The sequence below is a fragment of the Strix uralensis genome, chromosome 10, assembly GCF_047716275.1.
Source record: "Strix uralensis isolate ZFMK-TIS-50842 chromosome 10, bStrUra1, whole genome shotgun sequence".
NCBI lineage: Eukaryota > Metazoa > Chordata > Aves > Strigiformes > Strigidae > Strix > Strix uralensis.
In genome coordinates, this window is record NC_133981.1 from 12,333,476 (window position 1) to 12,353,829 (window position 20,354).

The window sequence follows — 20,354 nt, forward strand, 5'->3', positions numbered from 1 at the left end:
GTGTATCTCTAATAGATTTTCTTTTTTCAGCTTGCTGCAGATGCCTGTCAATAGGATCCATCAGTTGTGTTTGTTACATCAGTCTGATGGCTGCTGTATAAGATATTGCTGTCAAAGTGTAACTTCTGCCTAGTGTGTTGTTATGAGTGTGTTACTTCTGACCTGAATTTTCTGTAACTAGCTTGTCTGGCTGCACTGGGCAAATAAAAATAAAAAAAATAATTCAGGCACTCTTCTTGAGCAGAAAAGGATATTGTGCATGTTTGCTTTCCTGTATTGAGGATTTATTGAGGTTTAAGTTAACAAAATGAGTTACTTGACCTGTTTCTCCCTTTTTCTTAAACTGACTTTTGTTGCACCGATGAAATAGTAATTTCTGAATAACTTTGTTATTGATATGGTAAAAAAAATTAAAATTATCTGTGGAGTGGCAAATAGTATGAATAGAACATAATTAACTTGGCTGTCATCTTGCTGTGTGGATTTACATGCCTCTTCCAACTTCCTTCAAGAAAAGGGGGAAATGTATGCTTGAGTAAATGTGCAATGAGACTGATTTTCCCCCTGGGATAATAGGGGACGTGTGGACGAGTGGATGCGGATTCAAGAGACCTGGATTCAAATCTGGGCTCTGAGTCTGATCCACTGAGTGTCCTTGAGAAAGTCATAGCACTGTGCTGCTTCCTCCTTCCCCTCTTCCACACCCTCCATCTTGCCTGTTCAGACTGCAAACTGTAGAAAAATCTGCTGCGTTATAAGCGTTAGGAGGAAAAATACTTTCTCTGAGAAAGTGCATTTCTCTTTAATCTAACGGTTCAATCAAGTGACAATTTGTCGGCAGATAGCAGACTCCTGGGCATGAAAGGTTGCAGTTAAATGGAAAACAAGATCATGTGGTAGATAAATGTACCATGCTGATATTTTTTTTTAATGTGTAATCTCTAAGAAGTAACTACATGTGCATAAAATCAGCAGTGCTGAACCCCCTCAAAACCTAATGCGATTCCTGAGCTGACTCCCACTGCAGGAGTGTGAGGGCAAGGATCCCGGCGTTCGAAACCGTGTGGCTGTGGGTCCTCTGTGCTGTTGTCATTTTTCGAGTGCTACCAACAGCATTAGTGTTTGAGAAGGTGCAGGATTTCACTCCGCTCTTGACTTGGTGGTCAGCTGAGGAGTGAATGACCTTCCCCAAGATGGCCTGCTTCGCGTGGCACTTAGCCCCACTGCCCATACTCTGCTACCCAAAATCTGCTGTATTTGCCTTTCTCTGGTGTGTGCAAAGAGCTCCTTTTAGATTTGCTAAGTCAGAAGCTTTGCAAATGACAGTGCTTCGTCCTGCAGCCCCAGAAGAGTGATTATTCACTAGATGATCTTTTAAATAGAGCACTTCCTTCTTACTTTGGCTGTTTTAATGGGATTCTTATGAATCTTTCTCACAGCCCTCAGGGAGGAAACCTTCCTTTTTTACTGAAATAAGAATGGGAAACATCAGGTTTTGGTTTCAGTTTTTAAGAAGTTAGTAGCACTTGTAAAAATAGATACGGAGTGCTGGGTGGGTGTTACCCAAAAAAACATGCAAATCATTAGAGAAGTGTTAGGAGAAACATGGGATCAAGCCTATAGGGCCAAACTGCCGGCCCAGTAACCTGGTTGTATAGTTTGGATTTACCAAATTATTTAAGCACTGGACTTTCACTTAAATCTAGGGGGTCAGGGTTTAGGTGCATTTAAAAAAATGCTAGCTTGCTTGGCCTAATTGACAATTTTAAGGACCCATTTGTCTCAAACACACGGACTTTCCTGGTCTTGTGGGTTCAGCAGATCAAGTCTTGATATAATGTTACCAATATCTGTTAATTTATGGATGATTCCATAATGTGTGGCAGTAGCTTATGCCATTAAGCAGTCCCTTGTTTGCTTTTTTGTTGTCTCATTACTCTTAAACTCTGATCTTTTCTGTTAAAAACTGAAGGAAAATTAAGCTTCCACTGTGGAGTTTACTGTCTGCAGGAATGAAGTTGAAAGCAGTTAAGTATGGTTTCAGATTCTATTCTTACCTAAACAACCTAAATAGTGAAAAAGACTTTGATAAAGTGCTGCTCCAATTTCTGTAATGATACATATAAAATTGCCAGTCTCTATTTAATTGAGCACTAAACCACAGTGAGAATATGATAATAGGGAATGAATACATCATGATGGGACTGCAAAACACAGCAAGGAGCTTTTTTGCTCAAAACAAACATCATTAGAACCATCTTAAAAAGATTAAGTGATTTGTATCCCAGTTGCTGGAAGTGAAACCAACGGCAATAAGACATATTTGGTCTCGTTTATTTTACAAATAGGATTTGTAGTCATAGGTTAAAGAATTAAAATCCCACACAAAGCAGACACGTGAGACATGGTATTGGCAAAATAGCTTCAGTTTCTTTGAAAAGCTTTTCAGCATTAAATTGCTTGAGATGAGGAATAGCATGCTGCAGAAATCTTGTTACAGACAGTCCCTGTAAGGAGGGACTTCAAAAGGGGGCCTTGACTCTGCTGTTCAAGGAAAGCAAACTTTCAAGCATTGCTCTGAAGCCTGTTTTTTCTAACTTAGCAGCAAGATCTAGATGAGTGATGGGAGAAATTAGCGTGAAATGTTTACAAAGCAGTTGCATTTCCTATTCTGAGATCTTCAAAAAGCAGCTGTCTCATTAAGGTATTTGATATTTAACAGTCAGTTTGATTTCTAAGTGTTTTCACTGTTAATTCTGCTTTAACTGCCATTATGAAATGTGTTTTCATGACAAAATGCATTGAAGTGTCTCGGAGTTGAATTTCAGTGACTATGTCAAATTGTACTGGCTTACTCAAGGCCATCAGGCTAGGCATGTGATCTACTTCTGCCCTAAAATAAGACTGAGTCCTTTCAATTTTCCTGAAAGCCAGTGGAACAGTTATGAGGGAGGGTCTGCCAAACCTCACCTTTGGTTCAGAGAAGAACGGTAGTACTGGTGGTGAAGGGCTTTGTACAACCCCTGTCAAAGTGCTTAGTTTACATTTCAAGATTGGTTATTTCATTGGTTTTTGCTATATGAAATGCAGCTTGTTTTGAGGATATGCACAAGCCAATCTATAACAAAGAAAATCAAACGACCCCATAATTATGGCACTTTCTGTTCAGTCAGAAGACAAAATTGGCAGTCTTGTGATACAGATTTGTGTTCACCAAAGCAATGCAAAATAGCAGGGGAAAGGCAAGTCCTAAAACTCTTGAGGTGAATAGAGAGTTTTCCTGGATTTAATTCACTGCCTGGCTTTAGCTTATGCATTTTCAGATCCAGTCCTGTAGAGCAAAGCTACAGACTGGCAAAATGACTTGCAAAGCAGTACCTTGCCAATGACATGAAATTCAGCAGGTTTCTATAGTTTTTTGGGGGGGTAACTTCTTAAACAGAGACTTAATTTTATTTTCCTGTGCAGATAAACTGCATATAAAACAGATTTAAAGACACATATTTATATAGGTTAGGAAGTCATCACCATAATTTAAAAAAAAATCAAATTGTCAAGGTTTAAAAAATACTATAGAATGTGTTCATCTTACAGGTATTTTTTGATGTCTGTGGGTAGATACAGTCTACTTCTCCATGGTTCACTTTCAGTTCATGTTTCATTTCTTGTCTTAAAAATTAAGTCTGTCTTCCTGTTTATTGAAATGGGAGTCTTCAGCTTAGAGGGAAAAGAACATTATTTTAAAAACTTGTGTTGCTGCTGTCAACATTGCTGCCATCTGAGTTAAGCTTCATAATACTTGTTTGGAGAAAGCTGACTTAATTTTGCTAGATTTGTATGCTAGTATTCCCATGCTGCTATCATTTCCTTATCCGAGCACTTCTTTATCTTTGATTTTTCTAGTAAGTTTACCTAGAATGAGTCTTATTTTCCCCCAGTGTTTAAGTGGAAGAGGACAACAATGCTTCATGTCCGGGAGACTGCCGTGTTATGGCTGGAACATGACAGTCATCTTTCAGGACTCCCCTCTCTTGCAAGCATGTGAGAATGCCATTAAAACTGGGCTTGTGCGTAGCAACAACCACAAGCGTTCTCTTAGGGCTGTCCCTTCCTCTAGTATTAATCGATTGCTCTTGGCACTGGCATATCTAAAATAAATAAATTGCAGAGTAATGGTTGTATTTGTCTACTGAGCACAATTGCTTTTTGAGCAGCATGATTGTGCTTTTAGCTGTAGGAGCCAGGTACTGCAAGTGTGTGTGAGAATCGTCCTGCCCTGCGCTTCCAGGGGGCTTTGGTGGTCATCTCATGTCTTTGGCCAATGTGGTGCAGGAAGGGAAGCATCCCCTCCCCAGCCAAGGGGACAATGCTTTGGCTGATCTGTCTGGGAGGGAACCTGTTCTCTTAGGTCCCTGTGGTGTGCCTGTGCTACTTGGGACAAACGTGCCAAGGTTGACAGGTTTTTAGTGCCTCAACTTTTGAGTTCTCCAACTAAAGATCCCCACAGAGGTCTGATTTTGGGGGCATTAGTGTGTCAGCTGATGTTCACAATCAGAGCTGGTTTTAAAAGGTTTTCAAACTGGGTACTTGGAAACTTTGCCCCTGGAAACCCTCCAGTTCTACTTTTTGTCTCAGATATCTCTGTTGTCGTTGTCTCATCAAAGGTGGAAAATACTTGATTTGTGGTAGCTGATCATTTAGTGTTTGATGCAAGTAATTGATCAGTTATTGGAGTAATTTTGTTAGGTGTCACGAGTCCCTTGTGAGGAAACTATGAAAGCAGCTTTGAAGTAAGCTAAATCGGTTTAGAAGTTATTCTCTTTACTTGTAAATCTTGTATGTAAGGAGGCCTGTTGGGTCATTTAGTCCCTCACTCCATCTGCCAGTTCAGCATGTTCCTGAGCACTGGCCAACCTCAGAAACAGTGTGTTTAAAGATAAATGTCAAGTAGACTGACTTTAGGTATTCAGTTATTAAAGAATGTAATACATGTAGATGTTGTTCATCGTAACAGTTTTGACTGTGGGTAAGTCCTAGGATAAATACGTATTTTACAAAGAGGCTCACCCTGCTTGGAACTGGCACCATGCTTCACGAGAGTGGTGGAGGCATGCTCCATCCAAGTATCTCCTGTTGTGTTAGAGAGAATATCATGCTGATCAGCATTAAAACGGTGTTTGAAAAGAATACAAGAACGGGGTGAATGAGGATTTATGTGCTAAATACTGCATACTTAAGAAAAGCCTTAAAAAAATAAGATTACTGTAGCCAGATCAACCGTGTATAAGTCTTAACTCCAGCAAAGCTGGTGCCCAGCAGGAAGCATGAGGAGTACGGCTCTCCCGTTTGGCAAGAGGAGAGGCTGGGGCACAGCGGTGTACAGAAGCAGAACCTAACTCTGTAGTCAAGCTTGCCCAGAAAATTTTAAAAAAATCTGGTGAACCAGACCAGCAATGAAATTCAACCATGCCATGTACCTGAACTGCTTCCAGACTTGAAACTACCTTTCTGTTGTTCATAACTGTGTAACAGTTATAGGTGAAGCTGCTAAACATTTTATTAATGGAAATGTCAATAAATTGCAGATGGGCTTGTTTTAGGAGTTTGCACTATCATGATATGTCAGAGTTACAATATCATGGTATGTCAGGGTCTTCCTCAGTAAAGAAAATACAAGAAAATTGAGTCTGTATTCTAGGAAGTAATGCAGAAATTTGATTGTCCATCATTGGGCCTGGTTTTGGTTAATGGTCTGAGATAATTGTTTTTTGCCAAGAAAAAGTTCTTCTCTTCTCTAATGGAATTCAATAATTTTGACCTTCACGGTCTCTTGGGAACGGCTGTGGTGAACATCTGCCTCTTCTAAAGGAAAAATGACATAGTCCAGCAAAGTAATCCCCCTCACACCCCAAATGGGATACCTTAAATGTTCTTGTAAAAAGGGGTTGTTTGGAAGTATCTACATTTCTTGTTGACTTAGATAACTTTTGCTTTGGGCTGTATTAATTTAGGGCTGAGCTTAATTTTGAGGGCTTAAGTTTTTAGTATGCTGTTAGTAGTTAACATTCAAGTCAGGAAATGATGAAAGCTGTATTTCTAGTGATGCTAATTCAGTCACTTGTCATATTTCTGTGTGTTTTGTGGCATATATCTTAAAATAGGTAGTGGTGTTTTTCTGTCCACTTATCAAGAGAGAATGGGAACGTACTGTATAACATATGCAGTGGCTGAAGGACTTGGCATTAAACAAGAAACCTGCAGCCAAATGGTTTGCTTCTGTATGCACACAGAGTTGATTTCAGAGGAGCTGAGACTTCTTTACCCTGTGTGAGAACTTGGCCTGTTATCTTTGTTTTTCCTGAATTTGTTTTTTGTTGTATAGATGGCACAGGGATTTACAGGCATGAGAATGTCTATAATGTGCTTTGACTTAATAATAATGAAAGTTATTACCACCACCACCAATTCTTGGGAGGTGAGGCACTGAGCTGTTTGCAGCTTTTTAGAAGAAAAGCATGGCTTCAGGTTTTTGCTGGCACTTTCATATCTGCAGTGCATTATCAACATCAACTGTTAAATCTTCATGAATCTGTCCTCCAGCCTTGCTTAATAAACTTGATCCTAACACTTTTGGTAAACAAGATAATGTTCAATGAAAGGGAATATTTATCCACTGTACACAATGAAAGGGAATATTTATCCACTGTACAATGTCAGGGCTGTGCTCCATAATAAGCATAATTTCCTGCTGCTTAGTTCTCCTCGTGGTAGACCATTTAAAACTGATTTGGGTGTGATGTCGGGAGAGGGTGAAAGTGTTTTCAGTTATTCTCCCTTAAACCTGGGAGTCTGGTCCTGGGCAGTGTTCAGCGGCAGGGCTGCCTTGCAGAGCAAGTCACCAGCCTGCATGAAGGAGCAGCTTGGAAGAGCCGCGTTGCTGCCTGCTGTCTGAAACCTCAGGCACAGCAAGCTGTTGCAGCGTTTTGAACTCAGTGATCAAAAAGCATGGCATAGGAGCATCTCCAAGAAACCAGTAAATGGTCTTGGAAAAGACATCTTTGAAAATCTTTTCAGTTGGGCTTCTTTTTATCTGGGCTCATGTTGTTTGTCTCATTCTTTGTTGCTGTGACAGATAGAAACTCTCGTTTCTATATTTATTTAAATGACAGGTAGGTCCTGTATCATTTGATCCAGGATTTGGGGCTTTAGAGAAAATACAGCTCTTAATACTGTGGAAGTTGACAACACTAAGTGGCTGTCTCCTCAGTGTTACATTTAGGCAATCTTTTTTAAAAACAGGATTGAAGTATTCCTGATTTCACAGGGATTGGGCTTCCTGATGCATACATAGTTTAAAGTATTTGACTGTGAAAAATCTGCATCTTTAAGTTTTCACATGCAAAATCTGTTTTCAGGCATATTCAGTGGGTCTTCACCTAATGCTGTTTTGGGTACCACAACAGTAAGCAGGTGGCTACCTCAGTGTTGGTCATGTCAATGTTTTGACATGACCAAAAAATATTTACATGAATCATGTCAATATTTTACAGTTCCCATGAGCACAGCTCAGCACACCAGAGAACCTTTAAAATATGCTCAAAGCTCCTTGGATTCTGTCAAAGAAATGTGTTGTGATTTAGATGGCACAAATAATAGGTCTTAAACTGAGGCAGCCCACTCTTCTGCCCCTTTTCCCTCTTGCAGATGGGATGAAATGGGTCGGTATGCCTGTGCTGAAGTGGCTGTGAACACGTTGGGACTAATAGAGCTACCTGTAACACAGTCCCACACTGAATGGGATGCCAATAGCTGCTTGTTTTTCCCTAGTTTATTTTTCTAAGCAAGCATTTTGACATGCTGTGTTTTCTTTGATACCTGAAATTCCAGTGCAAGAATTTGTTTGGTTTTTTAAACAAATGAACACAAAAGCAAAGGATCCTGTTGTTGTAACCTCCAGGAGCTTGTACTGAGAAATTCTGCCTGATAAATAGTAACACTGTGCTTTATTCTTCTAGGGGGAGTAAGCCAGAGATGACTGACAAGATGTCGAGCTTCCTTCATATTGGAGATATTTGTTCTCTCTATGCAGAGGGCTCAACAAATGGATTTATTAGCACTTTGGGGTAAGAACAGCTGTTCTCTTGTACTAAAAACATCCGTAAGAAGAACTAGCAGAACTCAGCTAGCTATCCTGAGCGTGACTCCTAGGAAATACTGGGTAAAGCAAGGTAGCTTTATGTACAGATTTGGCCCTAAATTTAAACATGGCCTAAAGCTAATATGGTGAGGTAGATGTCGGGAGGATGGAGAGCGTATTGATGGCTATGGTGTGGTTTGATGTCCTTGGTGGGGAGGAAGAAGCTTGTCAAGTTAAGGTGTGGGTAGAGGGGATGAATGCAAGCATATGATTTTCATGTTGTTGTCTGTCCCGTGTCCATCCGTGTGTCCCGTCCTGTCCCTCCCTGCCCCACCCCAGTCAGGAATGAATAGGCCCCGGTGCAATCTGCTGACTGGAAAAAAGGATGTAGCGTAGGCAATGTTAAGTAGTTTAAAATTAAATAAATAAAAAAGAAGCCCTGAGCCAAACCGTTTATATACCACTAACTTACCACTATGACTAGTTTTGTCTTACAATATTTGAGGCTTCTGATATGAAGAAAATTGTTCTTCTCCAGTCATAGGAGAACATGTTTTGAATCTTCACCTTTGCCTATGGCCAGTACCCCGGAGCTGTGGTGGGAGCTGTGCCTTGCTGGTTCCTGCCCCTGATGTGCTTCCCCACAGAGCTCCTTTGTGTTTTCTTCTGCCAAGACATCAGAGTAGGTGCTCTGCAGGAGAGTACCTCTTAGCAGCAATAAGTGTATGCTACTTCATTAAACAAAAAGTAGCCATTCACTCAGGAAAAGGAAGAGTTTGCAGAGAAAAGCCGTGGAAATACTGTTCTGACAAGTGACAGGGTATGTTTTATTCTGCTTAACTGCTGCTGAGGAGAAATCTCTTCAAACATCAGAAGCTGGCAGAGGAGCTGTGTACTGATTTGGAAGACCTTGAAGGGGGCTGGATGAGAAGCTCAAAGAGCACATCTGCCACCTTGTTTCAAAGCAGTGAGAAATTAGAGGGAGGGAAATAGCATGCATGACACATTGCTGTGGTACTTCAATACTGAATGAGTAGCAAAGAAGCAACCAGGAAGCTTGATGATATGGTGAGTGGGCACACACACAACATGCTCTTTCTCATTTCCAGTAGCCGTAAGGGCCTCAGGGTGGGTACAGTGACAGCAAATTTTTTGATGCCTACTGTCCAGATGCATCTGATAAATGGAGCTCCCAAGCAGGGTACAAAGACAGCATCCTGGTAAGTCTCTCGACAGGAAACAATGGGCTGGAATCTCATCTGAGTGACTCCAAACTAACTTGTAGGTTTAGTCCTCTAGCTATTAGGATTCTGGAAAATAAGGGGGCAGAGAAGGAAGCAGACACTGAAGATGCACCATGATCTATTATAGGAAAGAGAAGAAAATATGGGATGCTGCCAGAAGGGAAAGAAGGTATGATAAAAGCAAGGGATGTAGTAAGTAGGGTTGGTTGAATAGTATTTGGCGAATGTATTTGACAAATTTCGCAGGTACTCGTCAAATATGACATGTACGCTCTGCAGTATTCGATCAGCTGTGTAACTGGCCAAATACTATCTGCTGAAAACTGGCAAAATGAATTAAGCAATACTATATATTTGGCTATTTTTTTTCTTCCTAGTATTGAAGCAAGTTTGGCAGTAAATAATTCCAGAACAAGTAGAAAGTTGTTATGTTATGTTTATTCCCATACAGTGCATGATGAACATTATGCAGTGGCTGTGGCTTTTGATGGCATTGCTGAGCAGATATTTTTCACCATGGGTAGTTCTTTTAGACATTACAGGCACAAGCACATGTATTTTCTAGGCTTGATGAGATGTTCTTATGGCGGGTCTAAAAATCCCGTAGCGTTACAAGCATCCTCTTTGATTTGATTAGTACTGTTTTAAGGTAACTGCATTATATAATGGCCACACATCTTCTGAGCCTAATTTAAGCCAGAAATCCCAATTGCTATGTGAAACATGAAATGCATTATCATCTTAATAAGCCTTCATAATCAAATTAGTTTTGTCCCATATTTAATTTAGTCTTTGTCCTGGAGAAAATTAAAGCAGCAAAGGAAAGATTCAGTGTAATTGTACTCTATACCATGTGGAGTTTTGACAGTCTTATGTCATAACAATGTGTAATGACTTGTTCATGTGGTTAATGAAGGTTGAGAAACAGATACCACTATACATTCTAATGTCATACTAAATCTTTGAAGAGTGTTCCTATTTAATATTCCTATGACATGACTGTTGCTTAATCAGGACTTTACTCTTGCTGTTTTCCAAACTCAGTGCTGTCATCATTATGATTACCAGTGTACAATATATCCTCTTTTGTGTTTTTCACCCTGTAAAATTTTTTTCTCAGTAGTTTGGGAAGTTCCTCTTTACTTTAATCTCCGGATGAGAGGGATATATTGCACTGAGATTATTTCTGTGTGGGATGATCAGAGTAACTCATTTGACTTGATACTTTTTTGGCCCTTTGTTCACTAGAAGCAGGTGTTTCAGTCAGTTCAAATAAATACTACCATTCTTGTTGGAGCACATATATGTATAGGGAGAAAATCCATGGGGAAAAAGCAATTTACTCTGAATGTTTGCATATGCAAATTTTAGATGCATAGAACTGTTGAGTCCACTTAATCTCTCTGATCTCTTAATTTTTATGCACTTCATTATTTTCTGTGATTGTTGTCTCAAGATGCTCCCTGCATGTAACCAGCCTCTGCAAGGAACAACTCTCATATTCTAGGTCTCAGTCTTTCTCAAGTTGATTCTGCATGAGAATGGACCTCTCAAACCTTTAAGACCTTGGAGTTTTACTTTCTACTCTTGTGTAGAAAGCCTCTTTGACAGATTGGTTTTAAGGGGCCAAACTGAGTCCTTTAGCATCAAATCAGAAACTACAAAGTATCTGGTTACAGTTGCATTTTCACAATTTGGAAATAGTGTTTAGTAAAAGTACAATTCCACGTCTATCCAAAGCATGCCAAGGGCAGAGCAGTGGTGGCGGATGCATCTTAACTGTTTTCTTTATTCTGTGGGATTTGAACTGACCCTGTGGGGTTTTTGCCAACCTGTGTTCACAGGAAGCTCTGTCCTGGCATTCCCTACTGAAATCTCGTGGGTTCACTTTGTCCAATTCGCCTCCTTCCTGGTAGAACAGGAGGAGGGTAGTTCCATCCCTTTACTTACCTTGTGTTTATAACTGGTGAGCAGAGCAGTGTATTTATGCCTTCCTTTCTCTTGGGAGTCAATTTTTATTGTGGCGGTTATTGTTTCTGCCTTTTCTTAATACTTGAGAGCTCATAGGGTCAATGTCAATAGTCATATTTTCCTGTTCTCTACCCTTCATATAAACACATTTGCAATGTTACTCAAATCTGTCCAAGAGGCAATAATTGTTCTAAGGCTGTGTCTCACCTCACTAGAATATGGGCTGTTCTGTCTGCACCTTAAGGAGGGGACATAAAGATGATGCAGTATACAGGAGCAATGACTTATTTATTGTCCCACCTATCCAGGAGCATAGCTCTGGGCAACAGTAAAAATCAGCTGCATGCTTCTTAGAAAGATTTGGCATAAGTTGGCATTTGGGGAATGTCTTCTGCTGAAGTGGCCACTTGGATAAAATATTGCAAATAAATTACCTTGGTTTTGCTAACAAGGATGTAAGCAATTGCAAGGGAATAGAATCTCACTTTACTTCTCATTTCTTTGCAGCCTTGTGGATGATCGATGTGTTGTACAGCCAGAAGCAGGTGATCTTAACAACCCACCCAAAAAATTCAGAGGTAAGTTTATTAGACAGCTTATTACCTTTCTGGTTAGAAGTCATCCATCATTTTGTGTAATTATATTTAACGATTTTTGACCTCCACGCTTTCTATAGAGTATTTTAGTGTCATCTTCCATGAAGGGCAACTGGTGAGGAAAAAAAAGTATGAATATCTGTGTGAAGTGAATTGTGGAACTTAAAGAATGGTGTGTGAGGGGGTAAAGATGGGGTTGCCAGTTGAGGTTGGCTTTCAGATCTGTCCAAACTTACAGGGTCCCTGCAAGTCATCTCTTTTTTTCTTTTGTTCCCGTACTATCACACATGCCATCTAGTTACCCAGTACCAAACTTATCTTTGAGAAGAGGAAAATGAAAAGGAGCAAATGTTTGTAACATCTATTGTTGTTTAACCTCATTTGATATTAACTATGTTTGACTTTGCTTTCATTCTACCAGGAAACTTACGCTCAGTGATAAGAAATTAATGCCTGCTTCTTTGCACAGTTTGGCTAGACTTGATTTGTTTAAGAAAAATCTCAAACAGGAAGAGAAGCACTAACTGGGATTTTGTTTGGAAAAACCTTCTTGAATTTTTTTTTTTTTCACCCCTTGGTTGCACCTTTTACCCAAAGGATAGCTCAGCCAAATGTTCTAAAAATTTAATCTGCCTTCTATTGCTGTTCTTAGATGTAGCAGCAAGCGTTTGTCTTGTTTGTTTGTTGGATGAATCTTGTTTCCTCGGTTATGCTTTGCCTTTATCGGGGGCTCAGAATTACCATAATTCTATTCAGGTTTGGCCAGAACTGCAGGTGGCTGCCCTTGAAAAATCATATCCCTTCTGTACTGCCCTACATCCCTAGTGGTGGTTTGGTTTTTTTTTTTGTTTTCACCATGACACGAAGATGTCTCATACAATGAAACTGTCTTTTTAGAATATTGCTGAAGTCTGAGTTCTTGCTGTTTGTTCTCTCTTTTTACTGGGAAACTAAATAGCTGGCGATTCAAATACTGAAGAGGCAACCTGGGGAAGTTTTAGCATTCAGTGTTAAGCTCTCCAGAAAAAGCAATGGTGTTACATGAACTGGAGCCCTGACTCTAGGCATTTCTTGACATTAAAATCATATGAAAGAATAAAACCAGATTTGACTGAGACTGCTGGGTGTAGAAGGAGGTGGGGGGAAAGAGGGAAAAGAATGAGAAAAAGGCAATTCTTGCTAGCACAGTTTAGGAACTGCAAGTACAGAGAGACTATTTGTCTGACATAAAACATTGTGGTTAGACATTGTAAATGTTCTCATATTACTTACAATTTATACGTGGAGAAAGAATGGTGTGAACCTTTTCCAACCTTTGTAGTTACTTCACTAAAGCTTTCATGGGCAAGTTTATGCTTAATGGTAAATGGCAACAAAAGTCATAAAATTTTAGCAGGCATTTCTGTAATTTATACACATGCTTTATAAGTGTAGTCTAAGATAAAATGCTTTTCACGAGGAATATGTTCAGAAGAAGTAATAATGAAGTTTATCACACCATCTTCAACACAAATGGAAAACGCTGCTTTTTTTATTATGAAGCAAAGGCACCCAGAGGCTTGTCTGGGGTGTTGCATGGGAAGTCTCTGGCAAGGTCAGGAACTACAGCCATGTCTCTGCAATGTTGCTTGGTGTTTTTACAACACCTAGCAAAAATACCTCCCTTGCAAATGGAACACAAGGTCTTCCCTAAGGTGCATTTATCCAAACAACAACATTTACATGTGGGTTATAAAGCAGCCATGGGCATCTGGTGAATGTAGTTTGCTATTCCCAATATTTAGTTTTGTCATACTTGAGACTTGCCTTGGGCAGTGTCACAGGTACTCTGTACTTGTTGTATACCCATCTGCAAATCCTCTTTGAAACAAGCTGTGCTTTAATGTGTCCAGATGCAGGTCAGTCAAATCTGAAGTAGCCTTCTGGGAGGAACACTGAACATGTGACTTTGTGGCCAGTCTTGAGGATCTCAGTTTGGGTAGTATATTTAAGAAATGTAATTCTGAGCTTCTCTGAGCAGATCTATCTTCTGTGGGCAGATGTAAAACAGTTGTAAATATAATTTTCATGCTTAATCAAAGTGGTGAGAGAGATCTAGAAGCAAGATTCACTGCTTAGATATGCATACATGACTCCAAGAGAATTCAGTGTGAAACTAAAGCATATATATCCAGTGGCAGAATTAATCAATCCTGCTTTTTTCTTAGCCATGGGTGTTTCAGGTTTTAAAAAGTCTTGTTGCCTAGGCTACACTTAATCAGCTGCATCTCGTGGCAGCAGCAAGGCCCTGGCCTAGAGGGTGGCGGTTTTTCTTTCCTCTCTACTTTAGACCCTTGAAATACAGCAGAGCTGCTGTGCACAAAGTGGGGGTGTGCATGCAGCATCCTTCTGTCTGGAGAGAGCCTCTCATTCAAAAGGCAGTTGACAGTAATACTTAACCGTGAGTATGTGCTGTCACTAAATGCTGATAACCTGCTTGTGGTGTGAAAATAGTCCCTGCCTGAGGAATGCATTTCTAAAAGCAAGCACTTTGTAGCTGAAACAGAGGTGGGTTTTATGTGCTAGTAAGTCACTCCTTTTAAAAATGATGGCTCCAAGTTGTCCTAAGGAAAATTCAGTGAGGGAAGCTTGATATGTGTTTGGATGAACTGGGTTGATTTGCAGCAGCACGACTGGAGTCGGAGATGGGAGCGATAGTGCCTTTCAGTCTGCTTGGAGGGAAACGTGCAGAGGTATCCTGAGGACATGAGGGCTTGCTTTGTTGACAAAAGTTGTGGAAAAAGCAGGCTGACAGATTAATCTGGTGGTGGAGCCCTGAAAGGGATGAAATGCAACAGTAAGCTGAGAGTAAGATGGGCTAGCATTCAGGTAAGATTTGGAGTGTGGTGTCAAAGTGTAAATGAGACCCAAAAAAAAAAAATAATCAGAGGGTGTATTAAGTGGAAGAAACTGAAGTGCTGAAGCTGGGAAGAACTCCAGAGGAAGGTCCAGCACTCTCAAGTTACTATGACTGTTTACCAGTAGTTATTTCATGTATTAAATGCCTCTAGGTCCTTAAAATATTCGCTTGATCACTTGAAGGTGTGAAGGCTGATATTTTTTTTTTTCCCTTTTTCCCCATCCCAGTGAGAAGTAGAGAGCACCTGAAGTTAGTGGTTTGAGGTTGGATGGTATTTATTGTCTGTGAGATTTCAGTGGAATTTTTTTTTCTATTCTGTCTTTCTGAATCCACTTTAAATATGGTGGTTTGGGTGTGTGGGTTTTTAAGTACAATGTTTCTCTGGCCCATGTTTTTTCAGCTCCAGCTAATTCAGAAGTCCTCTAAAACTGCCTTGCAGAACATTAAGACTTAAGAGTACGTTCATTAGGGTGTTTCTTTTTAAAAATGTTAATATGAACATTCTTGCAAAAGAGTATTTTACTTAACTGGTCTGAATATACTGTGTACAGATGAGATTCCTGGAAAAAATCCTAGTTGTATGAGTCTCCAAAAAAAGAAAGAGTGTGACAGTTCCTTGGTTATCTGCACTACTTTGAACAAAAAAAGACGTTCTATGTATTTTATAAAGCTGGAATCACTGCTCTAATTGCCGTCTTTGAGTATGACTGTGCATCTGAATAGTGACTATAAATGAACATCCTTTTAATATGCATGTTTATGTGGAAAGTATGAACTACAGCTGACCCTCTAGCTAGGCTAAAAGCACCAGTGTTTCGTTAGAAATCATTTGTACTTAAATGCACAGAGACGGATAGCTATTTTGCAAATTAAAATCAGACCTAGCAGTAGTGGCAAAGCTGAAGCAGAGCCCAGGGCTGATAATTTGGTGCTTTAGCTGCTGCTTCTGTGCTCTATTAGTTTGTATGTGCTTTTGCAGAGGTTTTATTTGTGTTCATTTTGTATTGGAACCTAGCGCTGCGCTAAGCCAAATGTGTTTGCTTAATGCAAGACACTGCTACTACACCCAAACAGTCTGTCTGACAGCCTTCTCAGGAAATTCCTTACAGCTCTTTATTTGGGATGCAGATCTGCCTGCCAGGGATCCAGAAGCTCTGCAATCGCTGCATGAAAGGCAGGGAAAAAGGGCACTTACTGGGTTAATTTGTCCAGCAGCTACCTCCTTCCAGAACATTGTTTTAGTAGTTGCTGGGCAACACTCTTTTTTTGGCAAGATGTTCAAGGAATGAACCCATATCTTAGACTTAAAATACCCTCATGGTGAAGCAGAAGATGAGTAGTTCAAATTCTGTTTGTTCTTTTGATCCTAATCCATACTGTATGCTCCTTCTGAATCCTGCCTTCAGGAAGTGTTCTGTAAGGCTTGCCTGGGGCTGGTAGAGGCTTGGACTGAGGGTCTCAGCCTTTGAACTACCATTCCATCTTCAGTAGAAGAAATGACTAGGGCACTACAAAGAAGCTTTAACATACAAATATTTATATGTATAAAAAAAATATTTGTAGACCCCAATTCTTTAGATGGATTTCTAAATTCACAGCATTGATGAAAGTCAGTATGCTTCTCCATAACAGAAATGTTTTGAGTTACGTTTTGTTCTTCATAGCTTTGCTGTCCGTGATCTGAAGCCTATACACTGTGTTGTTTAATATGAAGGAAACCGTAAAATTTATGCAGTACTGATAGAGGCCATGGAGTTCTGTTGCATACATACAGGATTGTTTAGCCTTATTTAGCCAATGCAAGCTTGTTTATAGCTTGGCATTAGAACTGAGATTGAGGGAATTTTCAGTTGAAGGGTCACATACATACTTCTCCCAAACACTTCAGAATATTAAAAAACAAATACACAAATCCCTCTGCCTGTTGGTTTTGGAAGAATATTAGCAGCGCATGGAAGTGCACTTTCTAGGTAGTAAGGTAGTTCAGTGCCATCCCTTGTACTCATCAAGAAGAAATTTTTGTGGTACAAGCCTGAAGGTATCATGTGTTCAGCTTCAGATAAGTGTGTAGCCTCCAAAGCTATTGCTGTCCATATGCTCTCCGTGTATACTTCTCTAAAAATCTACTCTGGTGAAAAAGATCAGCTTAGATTGCTTTTTAAACCTTGATGTGAAATAGTCTGAACTGTATGACTTCCTGCATATATTAGAGGTGTTCAAGTGGGTGTTTCACAGAGGGTTGAATGCACATTCCTGGAATGATGGAGAGAAGAAGGGTGATAGACCTGGGCTGCATGGCCAGGTTTAGGCTCCTTCTTTTCTTTTGAACATGTGGTTTCTAATACTGGTGAAATCTTTGGGTATATTAATTATTAAGGTGCCTAGAGTCCTTTAAGGAATGTTTAAAGTAATGTCTAAAAACCATCTTTTTTTCACTCTGATAACCATATATTAGCAGATAAAAAAAGCAGGATTCATTTTTCATGCAGGAGGCAGAACTTTTGAGAGTGCTTGAGTGCTAAGTTCAAAGCTTAGCATGGTGATCTTGAAGAGAAATACATTACGTGCAATAGAAAAGTGACTCCTTTTCATTTTTGAGATGTCCAATCCAGACTAAAATGCACTCGCTGAATACCAAAAGTAGGAAGTGGGACAACAGTAGTCAAGACCTATTAATTTCTCTGTTTTTCCTAGGAGCCAAATGCCATAAAAAAAAAAAAAAAAAATTAGGTTTCTTAGCCCCTTTTCAAAAAGGGTACGAAGATCATGGTTTAGTGTAAAATCAAAAGAAACTTCAGGGTTGGCACAACAGAAGAGAAGAAATGATAAAAATACGATCCAATGCTGTGCCTGTAATTTCTTTATTTAAAATTGAAGCGTTGGCCATTTTGTGTAGGAAGAATCTTTCAATCTTGCTGAATTAGGATATAGTTATAATATCCAAAATACACTTTTGCTGTCTTGATGAGGAATCCTTTAGTATGATTCTAAGTATTTATAGAACTGTACTAGAAAACTGCCAACTGCTAGTACGCATTTGAATTTGATGCCCTTTATACAATGAAGAAATCCTGAGCGCTGTCTCTAAAATGTGAATCTTTAGCCCACTTCATCCTACATACAAGCAGATGTTATAGACAATTGTCACTGTGGCATTTAGGTATTTCAGAAAATCTGGAAAGTCAGAAGCGTGGCACTTTTATACAGACAAATGTGCTTTATTTCTGCTAAAGCCTGGAAAACCCTGTGAGAGGGAGTCCTAACCGAGAGTTGATGCACCGCTTGGATGAGCACGTCCAAGCCTCCTTCCTCGCCGCAGGTCAGGCAGTAGGCAACTTACACTGCCTTCACTGCTAGCCCTTGGCGACTTCGGAGTGACATCGTGAACACCTCATCTCCAGACATTTTTAAGGTTTTGTGGTAGTGCCAGGCTCATCAACAATACATATATGGCTTGCTATATTAATGAGCAGAGGAGGTACTAGAGCTTTCCCATTATGAGCACAGCTAGAGAATAGGTGTTACACTCTAATTTGTGTAACTGCTGTCTCCTGTAATAATTATTTAAACGTGCAAAAGTAGTTTGCCAATGCTTTGAAGTCCAGTAGTGATTGGATGCGGGAATCAAAGGGAAACTTTTTCTCTTTTGTCATGAAGAGTGAATCAGAGCTGGTTTTATTTAATTTGCCACATCTATTGCAGTGTGGTTCCTTACTGGCCTATTAAGGAAGACAAGTTTGTAGTCCAGGTGGTAGATACGTGTGCTGAGGCACCAGAACATCCTAAAGACAGCCCATCTCAGTGATGTCTGTGCTTTGCTGAAAAAGTGAATAAATGACTGGCTAAATAATTATTTGTTTAACTGAGATGGTTTAGCATGGTTTTTTCTCTGTCCTAGTGAGCGGTATCAAGACCACAATGGGAAAGTTCTGTATGGCACAGATTACAAGAGGGTCTATTTAACATGGTGTAAAAAAGTTGTCGATACTGAACAAGAGGAGGAGCTGGGCCTGTCTTGAATATAGGGCACAGGCTGTGAAGATTGGCTGGGTTACGTTTGCATGCTGGTCTGTACTGAGAGTCCTGTGGTCAAACAGCTGTCTGCCAACTTCTGGTTTTAAAGTGCTTTCATCTTGGATGTTTTGCATCTAGATGAAGGCAGAGCAAAGCCCCTTTGAAAAGGAAAGTGGCCATTAATATGCATAACTGGAACACTGTATGAAAAACACGATCTGTTGGTTAAGGTACTGCAAAAGAATAAGGAGGGATTTAATTAAACTCATAGTGTGAAGTTTTATGATCTGTGCCCTCCTTTTGCCCGTCTGAAAAATGGGGGTAGTAGTTCTGTACTGATGAGATGTTCTGTGCAGGACAGCATGGGAAACGTGCTGGTGTAGTGACTGTGTCCAAAAATTGAAGAAGTAAGCACAGCACAAGTTGAATGTTCCTTCTTTCTCAACCAGCTCTCGCAGGTCTGAGCTTTTTCCCCTGTGGAAAGTTCAGGGTATTTCAGGTAGAACCGAGGGAGGGATTGCCAAACAAGCAGTGCTTAGCTATTAAGTAGAACAGTGCTGTTAATAAACCGAGCCCCAACCTTGTAGACAAAAGAATACTGTGGCTTTGTTGCCATAGTTTCAGTGCAAAATCTGACCTTAGCTACAATAACATTCAGTTAGAAAGAACTAGCTAATCAGTTTTCTAAAATTAGTGTGTTCCCTAGTACATAAGCCAGTATGAACAGGATATTTAATGAAATATTATACTTAGTCACAAGAGCCCAAGGGAGCGAAATGCCTTGATGAATTGTGGGGGTGGGGTGACATTGGTGCATATCTTTTAATATAGCAAAGTTATTAAAATTTGTGGCTTGCTTAATATTTAGGGTAGCTCAACTGTTGTGTTCTTCTGTGTGCTCAATCTACTTTGCTCTGTTCCTTTTAAAAGCTCTCAGTCTGTTCTGTAAGCTGGGAAGATGGAGATGCTGGTGAGTCTCATCAATACGAAGTACTTCCAGAAGACCTTTAAATCAACTTCAGAGCTAGTGTTGTGCTTTTTGTTAGTACAACCTGAGTGCTTTGCAGATGAAGGAGTCTTACTCATAGAAGTATGCACATACTGAAGCAGATGGATAGAGTCATGAAGTTTGTGGAAAAAAAATTGTGTGAGGAAAGCAGTCTCCCAGGTATTAGGTACTAGACATCTCCAGCGTTTCATCGGTTGTCTAAAGTGTTGAGAAATGTAAGGGAGAGATTCAGAGAGAGGCTGGTTGGTGAGGTCTGGCATGTAAAGTATTGCCATCGGTCCAGAACACCTGACTTGAGCGTGCATTTATTACGCCCAAGGCTCACTGACCTGGCCTTGGGTGAGATTTTATCAGACTGTGGTAATTTAGAGTCAAAGAGTGTTTCTTGGCAATATGGGAGCTGTGGTGAATTATCAGATTTTCTTATGTGCAAGTTAGTTATTTGGGTATTAATAGAAGAAAAATATGTAATATGCAAATTTGG

General features: G+C 39.9%; 1 protein-coding gene across 7 annotated transcripts in view; it reads left to right on the plus strand.

The window, feature by feature from the left end:
* Positions 1 to 20,354, plus strand: part of ITPR1 (inositol 1,4,5-trisphosphate receptor type 1) — a 171,735-nt gene that overhangs the window by 793 nt on the left and 150,588 nt on the right. For 6 of the 7 annotated variants that reach the window (XM_074879205.1, XM_074879206.1, XM_074879207.1 and 3 more), the window contains exons 2-3: positions 8,016 to 8,123; positions 11,860 to 11,930. In XM_074879205.1, coding sequence (XP_074735306.1) covers positions 8,016 to 8,123; positions 11,860 to 11,930 — 179 coding nt within the window. Of the gene's footprint in view, positions 1 to 8,015; positions 8,124 to 9,288; positions 9,358 to 11,859; positions 11,931 to 20,354 lie in introns of those variants that run through there. The other variant, XM_074879209.1, reaches the window with a different exon arrangement.